At 48.4% G+C, this 10,525-nt stretch overlaps 1 protein-coding gene and 1 non-coding gene across 2 annotated transcripts; both read right to left on the reverse strand.

The window, feature by feature from the left end:
- Positions 1-7,672: 7,672 nt before the first annotated feature.
- LOC114008765 (U6 spliceosomal RNA) lies at positions 7,673-7,781 on the reverse strand. The gene has a single exon (XR_003550264.1). It is a non-coding gene; the product is annotated as a U6 spliceosomal RNA (small nuclear RNA).
- Positions 7,782-9,993: 2,212 nt separating this feature from the next.
- BLOC1S4 (biogenesis of lysosomal organelles complex 1 subunit 4) lies at positions 9,994-10,525 on the reverse strand (the record flags this gene model as incomplete). The annotated part of the gene is given in 1 exon segment (XM_014589835.1): positions 9,994-10,525. A coding segment is annotated over 1 exon segment (415 nt), but the record flags the coding sequence as incomplete, so codon positions are not given.

Below are 10,525 nucleotides of genomic sequence, written 5' to 3' on the forward strand. Positions count from 1 at the left end.
GGAGGGATGGCCACGCCACAATCCCTTCTCCTCCATTCTCCTCTCGGGATCTTGGGCATGCATGCACATGCGCTCGGCATGAGTTTAAGTTGCTGGGTCCAGGACTCAAACTACGGTCGGCTACATGGGAGTTCAGTGACATAGCCATTACGCTAACTGTTGGTCCCAGATTGAGCAATTTTTATGGCCTTGCTGTGCCACAGTGACAGAAATGAGAACCAGAAACCCCACCAAAGTGGTGTGTACGTGTGCATATGTGCATGTGCATGAGAACGCATGTGCATACACCAGTGAGCCTCTCTCTGTGCTGGGGGCCCCAAAGGCCTCTATCCCAGGTTTAACCAGAGAGAGGACGGGAGACACAACATGGAGCAGGTATGACGGAGAGAAGCATGTAGGACACCTCAGACGGCCATCGGAGTTCCATGACGGAACGCTCCTCTTAAGAGACGAACATCGGGCAGCAGGTGCTGTGAAGTTGAGGTGCTGGACTCCCACATAGTGGAGTTGAGTCCCAGACCTAGTGGCTTGAAAATCACACCGGGCATGCACACACATGCCGAAGATCCCTAGAGGAGTATGGAGAAAGGATTGCAGCGTGGCCATCTCCCTGGGGAGGTGATCTGTCACTTTTCCTCTCTGTCTCTCTCTTCTCAGATGAGTGCACATGCTCTATGGAAAAAGAGAGAGAGAGAGACAAACATCTCTGGGGCCAGCAGATGGCGTGGTGGTTAAGGAACTGAATCCCACAGAGCTGACTGTGGTTCAAGTCCTGGACCTGCCAGCTTGAAAAGCACACCAGGCACATGCGTGTGCAGCCCCACACCCTGGAGAATGGAAGAGACAGGAGTGCAGGGTGGCCATCCCCCGGCGGGTGATTTCCCACTTTCCCTCTCTCTCTGGTGAGTATCTGAGCCCCCTAGCAAAAACCTAATAAACAAAGAGAGCAAGAGAGAGAGAGAGACAAAATTGTCAGGCTAGACAAGACGAACCCAGCCCAACGACACCTTGACTCTGAGCCGCATCTGGACTATGAAGATGCAGAAAGGAGGAAAAGGAAAGGTGGGAAGAAGACGTGCCTCACGCGCAGGCCAGGGGCGGCCCTGGGAGCGGGTCGACACTGAAGGAGCTGGGCGGCACTGGAGGGCCCTGCCTGCCCCCATCAGCGCCTCCATTCATCAACAGATTGGTCTCCTGTGCCTGCTCTGAGTCAGGCACCGTGGTAGGTACCACAGTTTTTTGGGGTGGACGGAAATGCCCTTGCAGGAGAGACAGACAAGTAAATAAGTAAATGAGCATGCTGTTTCTGGGGCAGAGGTAAGAGTGCTGAGGACAGCAAACAGGGTGGGAGACATGCTCCTCTACAGCCCCACCAAACAGGGCCCTCCCAAATTAGCACCTCTCCCCCGCCAGGTCGTCCTTGCAGAAACAACCAAATGTGCTTTGGGGTATAGCCGCAGTCCCCTCTATGCACACTGACCCTTAAAGGGTGGACAGGGCAGTGGTTCCAAGCCCCCAGGACCCAGCATCCTCTGGACAATGTTTTAGTTTCCCAAGGCAAAGACACTCGCTGTTTTCAGCCTTTTCTGCTCCTGCAGTGCCCCCTGGTGGGACAAGGGTTGTTCCTGCAGCCATAGTGGAATAACCAGTCTTCAGTGAACCTCATTAATACCCATCCTCCCGTTAGCTGCAGGCCCCCAGCGTCACAGCCCACAGACAATAACCCTTTTTCCCCTCGGATGATGACCTGAAAGGAGAAGACCTTATTCTCTATTACTCAAAGTGGTGTGTACGTGTGCATATGTGCATGTGCATGAGAACGCATGTGCATACACCAGTGAGCCTCTCTCTGTGCTGGGGGCCCCAAAGGCCTCTATCCCAGGTTTAACCAGAGAGAGGACGGGAGACACAACATGGAGCAGGTATGACGGAGAGAAGCATGTAGGACACCTCAGACGGCCATCGGAGTTCCATGACGGAACGCTCCTCTTAAGAGACGAACATCGGGCAGCAGGTGCTGTGAAGTTGAGGTGCTGGACTCCCACATAGTGGAGTTGAGTCCCAGACCTAGTGGCTTGAAAATCACACCGGGCATGCACACACATGCCGAAGATCCCTAGAGGAGTATGGAGAAAGGATTGCAGCGTGGCCATCTCCCTGGGGAGGTGATCTGTCACTTTTCCTCTCTGTCTCTCTCTTCTCTGATGAGTGCACATGCTCTATGGAAAAAGAGAGAGAGAGAGACAAACATCTCTGGGGCCAGCAGATGGCGTGGTGGTTAAGGAACTGAATCCCACAGAGCTGACTGTGGTTCAAGTCCTGGACCTGCCAGCTTGAAAAGCACACCAGGCACATGCGTGTGCAGCCCCACACCCTGGAGAATGGAAGAGACAGGAGTGCAGGGTGGCCATCCCCCGGCGGGTGATTTCCCACTTTCCCTCTCTCTCTGGTGAGTATCTGAGCCCCCTAGCAAAAACCTAATAAACAAAGAGAGCAAGAGAGAGAGAGAGACAAAATTGTCAGGCTAGACAAGACGAACCCAGCCCAACGACACCTTGACTCTGAGCCGCATCTGGACTATGAAGATGCAGAAAGGAGGAAAAGGAAAGGTGGGAAGAAGACGTGCCTCACGCGCAGGCCAGGGGCGGCCCTGGGAGCGGGTCGACACTGAAGGAGCTGGGCGGCACTGGAGGGCCCTGCCTGCCCCCATCAGCGCCTCCATTCATCAACAGATTGGTCTCCTGTGCCTGCTCTGAGTCAGGCACCGTGGTAGGTACCACAGTTTTTTGGGGTGGACGGAAATGCCCTTGCAGGAGAGACAGACAAGTAAATAAGTAAATGAGCATGCTGTTTCTGGGGCAGAGGTAAGAGTGCTGAGGACAGCAAACAGGGTGGGAGACATGCTCCTCTACAGCCCCACCAAACAGGGCCCTCCCAAATTAGCACCTCTCCCCCGCCAGGTCGTCCTTGCAGAAACAACCAAATGTGCTTTGGGGTACAGCCGCAGTCCCCTCTATGCACACTGACCCTTAAAGGGTGGACAGGGCAGTGGTTCCAAGCCCCCAGGACCCAGCATCCTCTGGACAATGTTTTAGTTTCCCAAGGCAAAGACACTCGCTGTTTTCAGCCTTTTCTGCTCCTGCAGTGCCCCCTGGTGGGACAAGGGTTGTTCCTGCAGCCATAGTGGAATAACCAGTCTTCAGTGAACCTCATTAATACCCATCCTCCCGTTAGCTGCAGGCCCCCAGCGTCACAGCCCACAGACAATAACCCTTTTTCCCCTCGGATGATGACCTGAAAGGAGAAGACCTTATTCTCTATTACTGGGACTAGCAACCTAGGTCACTTTGGAAAATGTTTCCAAACAGATGATTTTTAATTTTTTGGCAAGTAGGAGTTTGTCCTTAGACGGTTCTATGTACCAACGTCCCTGAGGTCGAGGCCGCCCTGGAACCCACGGGACTGCGCTATGATATCTGGCAACTCCAGGCCCTAAGGTGGGCTTGGCACCGGACCTTCTCACGCATAGCATGCTGAGTTCTTAGAGGAGCACACCTACTTTTGTGTGTGTCCCATCTTCCCAGGGTGGTCTCCCAGTACTAACTTGACTGGATTCCCGTATTTGCCTCTCTCTCCATCTCACATTCCTGTGGTGTGCTGGTTTTGTCTAGTCATTGAGGAACTCGGCCGCCCGACGGTCACTTACTCAGCAGACAGGAGTGTGCCAGGAGCAATGGCACTTGCTGAGAGCACAGCCAACAGGAGGTTCTGCTGTGTGGCAGAGCCCGGCAATGACGGAGATGCACAGCACGGCTGTGGTGACAATACGGGGACCGCCAGGCCTCTTCCAGATCAAATGAGTGTTGGCTGCGGGGAGGGGGGAGGAGCCAGACCCTTCAGAGGCTAGAACTCAGGTTTTATTCTGTAAGCAGCTAATGAGAACTTGAGGTACAGTCCATTTAATCTTATGTTGTCGTTTTGTAGAGAGAGCTTTTTGCTCTAGGGTACTTGCACTTACCGGAGAGTCAGAAAGTGAGAAATCACCCCCAGAAGGGATGGCCACACCACAATCTTTTCTCCTTCATTCTCCTCCTGGTATTTTGGGCATGCACGTACACACACACACTCAGCATGAGTCTGAAGCCGCTGGGTCCAGGACGCGAACAGTGGTCGACCATGAGGGAATCGAGTGCCTTAACCACTAAGCCGCCTGCTGGACCCCTGACCTAGGTAATTTAAAGACTCCCTGAGCTGCTGCATACTACGTGGAGGGTGGCCTGAAGCAGGCAAAGGGAAGCAGGAGACCATTCATTAGGCCCATGGAAGATGCTGATGGCTTGGGTGGTTAGGGTGCAGGTGGAGCTGGGTGGGTGGGCATTTGGGGCATATGGGAGGGGGAGGGCAAGGAGTTGGGTACCAGCTGTTAGTATTTTTTTTGGGGGGGGGAGAGGTTTTCATGAGTTGGGTACCAGCAGTTAGTATTTTTTTTTGGGGGGGGAGAGGTTTTCACTATAGGGTGCGTGCACTCGCCAGACAGACAGAGACATAGAGACAGAAAGCGAGAAATCACCCTCCAGAGGGGATGGTCATGCCATAATCTCTTCTCCTCCATTCTCCTCTCGGGATCTTGGGCACGCACACACACGCGCCCTGCGTGAGTTTTAAGCCACCGGGTTCGGGATACGAACCGCGGTCGACTACATGGGAGTCCAGCGACATAGCCATTATGCTAACTGCTGGTTCCCCCAGCTGTTATTATTAACAGACTATTTGGAACCTAAATCCTTAGTGGGTACTATATGAGAAGTTTCTGGTATAAAGAAGTGGGGTGGTGAGGCAGATATGATCCAAGATGGGTTCCACTTGCTTATGGTATTTTTTAAATATAACTTTGAGAGAGAGAGAGGGAGATTTTTTGCTATAGGGTGCTTGTGCTTGCCAGAAAGAAAGACAGAAAGCATTAAGTCACCCCCCTGGGGGATGGCCATGCCACAATCCCTTCTCCATTCTCCATTCAGGATTTTGGGCATGCACACAGAAGCGCCCTGTTTCAAGCCACCAAGTCCAGGACTTGACCATGGTTGACCACGTGGAATTCCAGTGCCTTGACCACTACACCATCTGCTGGCACCGCTTGGGACTTTTTGGTCTTACTTCAAAGAGAGCTTGTGACCTGTGCTCCCTGTCTGGCATCTTGAGTTGTCTTTCCCCTTATTTACTTTCAGCAATAAGGAAAATAAAAAATCCCTAGGAACTAATTGCTCATCCTCTCATGCTGCCCCTGCTGACAGTTGTCTACCCAAGCTTATTTAAAACTTTGAATTCCAGGGGCCAGTAGGTAGCATGGTAGTTAGGACGCCGGACTCTCACATAGCCAACCATGGTTCAAGTCCCAGACCTGGTGGCTTGCTTTATCACTTTCCCTCTCTCTGTGGGCACATGTGCACTATAACAAATGAAAAATAGTAATAATGATAAATTAAAAAAAAATAAAACCCTTAATTCCAGACCATCATTATTACTATTATTAGAGTGTGTCATTTATGTGGACCAGGCTGGTCTCATACCCATGGTCATCCTGCCTCAGTGACCCAAGGAGCTGGGACTGCAGGTGTGTGCCACCGTATCCGACTCAGACCATTATCGTTTTTCCTCGTGTCTCTCTCAGGTTCCAAGAAACAGTTCAGTTTTACCGGCACACAGCCATGCCCACTTACCTTCCCATGACTGCTTTTGTGCTAGAAGGGCAGAGGAAGCAGTTGTGAGCCAATGTGGCCTCGCCCAATAAATCCTAAACTTGTCTGTCCTTTTAGGAAATTCGCTGACCCCCGTCTTACATCAGGAGCAGAGTTACACCAGGCTGACTCGCGTCTGCACTCCTTAACGTGATATAAAACCCCTAATCCCGACAGTTCTGACTTAGGGGGAAGTGCCATTAGTAGCCGATTTCACGTACACATGTCAACTCCTGAATGCCAGAGGATGCTGGGAGGACATCACGTGGATTCCTGAAACTCTAAGGTTACTGTGCTCTTGCTATGGGAGCAAACAAGTGACTCCAGTGACACTGGGGGAGTGCCTCCCCCGTTTTATCAGATCCTATCCCCATTCCTGTCTACAAGAAGTTCATGGAAAATACCTATTATTAAAAACTATTCAGGTTTCGGGACCAGCAGTTGGCATAATGGCTATGTTGCTGGACTCCCATGTAGTTGACCACAGTTCAAATCCTGGACCCGAGGGCTTAAACTTATGCTGGGCGTTTGTGCACGTATGCTCAAGATCCCAAGAGTAGAATGTAGAAGGGATTGCGGTGTGGCCATCCCCCGGGTAGTGATTTCTCACTTTGTCTCCCTGTCTCTCTCTCTTTCTGGCAAGCACACTCGCCCTATAGCACAAACCTCTCAAAAACAAAAACAAACAAAATAAACCAAAAAACTATCCAGGTTTCAGAACGTTTTTGTCAAAATAAGCCTGTACTTGTAATTCTTTTCCATAAACTTGAAATCCTCACACTTTAGGACGTGGGGAAGCTCCATCCTCAGCAGGGGAGATGTTCTGCAGGTCTCCCAGGGTGGGAAACCTACAATTTGTTAATGACAGGAAGGGGTGGAGTGACAGTTTTGCAAGAGCCAGAGGCCCCTCTTGATTTTTCAGCTCAGAGGCAGGAGGGAGGGAAGCCAGGAGGAGGTCAAAGGTGGCAGTGAAGCACAGGGGTGTACCTATGCTTGAGACAGACTCAAGACCTTCAACTATGCAAACTGCCTTCAACTTCCCATTCCAAACAAGAAGTCCCAGCACAAGTCTCCATTTAGAAACTTCAGAGAAACAACTAAGTCTCAGAATCTAAGGCCTTCAGAGATAAATTACACACTTAATTGTATATATTATCACCTAAACTAGACCTTTTTTATATATATTGCCAGGAAATTTTATAGCTTTAAAAACAGGTAAGTTGTGGCACCAGCAGAGAGTGTAATGGTTATGTCTCTGGATTCTCACATAGTCTACTGCGGTTCAAGTCCCAGACCTGGTGGCTTAAAACATGTTGGGTGTTATGTGCGTGCATGAGAGAATGGAGAAGGGACTGTCCCACGGCAAACTCCCCAGGGGGTGATTTCTTGCTTTCTGTCTCTGGCGAGAGCATGCACCCTATAGCAAAAATCTCTTTACAAAAACAGAGGTAAATTGAAAATCATTCTTTTCTGATTTATACTTTTTTTTCAACCCAATCTACTCTTTTGTAGGTAAATAACTAGGCACTATACTTCCCTAATTAATAAAGTCTTACACTTAAGTTTTCTGAAATTTAGGGTTTCTATTACATGGATATTAAATCTCGGCTTTTTTTTGGAGAGGTTTTTGCTATAGGGCGTGTGCGCTCGCCAGACAGACAGAGACATAGAGACAGAAAGCAAGAAATCACCCCCCCAGGGGGGATGGTCACGCCGCAATCCCTTCTCCTCCATTCTCCTCTCGGGATCTTGGGCACACACGCACACGTGCCTGGTGTGAGTTTCAAGCCACCGGGTCCGGGACGCAAACCTCGGTCAACTACGTGGGAGTCCAGCGACAGCCATTACGCTAACTGCTGGTTCCCAAATCTCGGCTTTTAAATTATTCTTTTTCAAAACCTTTCCTAATTATTATAGTTGAGTATTAATCTTACATTAAAACGTTAGCAACACAAACACTATTTACATGTCATCCTTGAGCAGAGGCCATGCTGATCTTCTCTGTATGGTTCTAATTTTAGTATATGTGCTCCAGAAGTTAAGCACAAAAACAGATGTTAGTTAAAGAAGCAATTTTGGTGGCCAGCAGGTGGTGTAGTGGTTAAGGCACTAAATTTCCACATGGCCAGTCGTGGTTTAAGTCTTGGACCTACCTGGCTTGAAAATCACGCTGGGTGCATGTGCATGCATGCCCAAAATCTCAAGAGGAAAATGGAAGAGAAGGGACTGCAGTGGGGCCATGCCCCTGGATGATGATTTCTCACTACTTTCAGTCTCTCTGCTTCTGTCTCTGTCTCTCCCTCTGCACATACACAAGCCCTGTGACAGAAACCTTAATTTAAAAAAAAAAGCAATTTTCATACTCAGCCACTATATCATAGGAACGAACGAATTACAGCAGTAGTTGCTGAATATTAAATGTAGAACGGGGCAGCACAGTGGCATGGTGGTTAAGGAACTAGATTTCCACATAGCTGATGTTAGTTCAAGTCTCGGATCCCGCATCTTGAAAATCATGCCAGGTGCATGTGCATACATGCCAAAATCTCAAGAGGAGAAAGGATTACAGCATGGCCGTTCCTCCCCACAAGGATGATTTTTTTCACTTTCCCTCTCACTGTCTCTCCCACTAGCTCATGTGCCCTATGGCAAAAACCTGAATTTTAAAAAGTTAAAAATAGGGAACCAGCAGTTAGCGTAATGGCTATGTCGCTGGACTCCCACGTAGTCGACCACAGTTTGCATCCTGGACCCGGTGGCTTAAAACTCACGCCAGGTGCGTGTGCGTGCGTGCGTGCCCAAGATCCCGAGAGGAGAATGGAGAAGGGATTGCGGCATGACCATCTCCCCTGGGGGGGGGGGTGGTTTCTCGCTTCTGTCTCTATGTCTCTCTCTATCTGGCGAGCGCATGCGCCCTATAGCGAAAAACCTCTCCAAAAAAAAAAAAAAAAAGTTAATAATAGGTTACTTGTTCTTTCAGTTTCTAAATCCAGGAGTTCCTTAATTTGTTATCAGTGAGTTACATGCATAAAAAATGTAAACGTATGACATAGAAGGTCCAAGAAAGCTTAGGATGAGATTACATAAGAGTTTCCACAATACACATTTAAAATTAAGGCTAGATCTACTCTATTAACCTCAAAGATGTGTTATGACTCAAAATCAACCTAAGCTGTATGTTTATTTGGAGTCTAATACCTAGGAGGGCCTCCTTATAAAATAAATTAAAATTTAGATCAAAGCTTGCTATTATCTGCAAAGAATCTTCAAATCTTCGATCTTACCAGGGTGAAGAAAAAAATCCTAATCCTATTCACTCATGTAAATGATTAAACTACTCATTTGGAAGGGACAATATACAATGCTGTAAAACAGTAGCTACGGTTAGTTTTTCACCTTTGCTTTCTAAAGACAGCACATATTCCCAAGCCACATTTTTGTTGTTGTTGTTTTGGAGAGGTTTTTTTTTTTTTTTTTTTTGCTATAGGGCATGTGTGCTCACCAGAAAAAGAGAACCAGAAAGCACGCATGCACGCATGCACACATGCACTCACATGCACCCAGTATGTGGTTAAACCACCGGGTACAGGACTCGAACCATGGTTGACTACATAGGAGTACAGCAACATAGCCATTCTGCTAACTGCTGGTCCCCCCAGCCACTTTTCTTTATTCCACTATAAATTATATAAGCAACACTGTCTATTTTCAAACAGAAAAGGAACTATGTAAAGTTCTTTTCAGAAGGAAAGCTTTTCCAATAAAAGTTTAATTTTATTAATATTTAAATTATAAACCAAACATTGGAAACCATAGAGACATGTTTGCTAATGACAAACTAAGTGAGGTCATAGTTTCAAATACAACTTCAAAGTTAGTTGAAAAAAAAAAACAATATATTTTTCTCAGAAACTATAATTTTTTCCAGTTTACTATCCATGGTATGCAGAGTGTACCATCTACTCTAAAAAGAAGGTTGTAGAAAACTGCCTACTAGGATTGAATAACAAGGCCTTCATGGCTCAGTAGGGTTTTTTTTTGTTTTGTTTGTTTTTTAACGATTCTATAAATCTGTAAAACTTGGAAAAGTAATACTGTTAGTTGAGTTGAAAAATCTGTAAAAATAACAGTTCGGCCACAATGCACTGACCATTCATTTTGCTTCCCCATCCTCCCCATCAGATTAGAACTGGAAGACAGAAAATCTATACATTCTACACGGATACTGAATTTACTGAGAAGCAGAGCTGCAGAAAATAAACTTTAAAATTCTATGCTCCAACATCGTTTATGTCTCTGAACAGAATGTTTAACCAGCTTAATTAGCACGAGATAAGACTCTCATACAGGGTCCTGCAGTGGTGGTCGGGCAGACTCAGATCTGAGGTCTTTCATTGCAACCAGGGAAGTGGTCTTCGGTCCGAAAGAGGGTGGGAGGTTCGTAGCCGGCTTGCTGCGGCCTCGAGGGAGACGCCTTGTGAAAGAAGGAGGGCACGTTCATGGTGTGCAGGAGTTTTTTGAACGCCCTGGGGAAGGTCCCCAGCTCGGCCTCGGCCCGGGTGACCTGCTCCTCCATCCTGGCCACGCTGCCGCCGACCATCCTCACGAAGGCCTCGAGCTTGTCGATCCTGCCGTAGATCCGCCTCATCTCGGCGGCCTTGGCGTAGATGCGCGGCACGCCCTCGCTGACGACGTGGGACGAGTCCCCGCGAAGCATGTCCAGCATGCCCACGAACTCGTCCACCCTGGTGAGCAGGTCCTCGAGGCTCGCGTCCAGAGCCTCCACCTCG

This window comes from Tupaia chinensis, unplaced genomic scaffold, assembly GCF_000334495.1.
Source record: "Tupaia chinensis unplaced genomic scaffold, TupChi_1.0 Scaffold000384_1, whole genome shotgun sequence".
Classification (NCBI taxonomy): domain Eukaryota; kingdom Metazoa; phylum Chordata; class Mammalia; order Scandentia; family Tupaiidae; genus Tupaia; species Tupaia belangeri.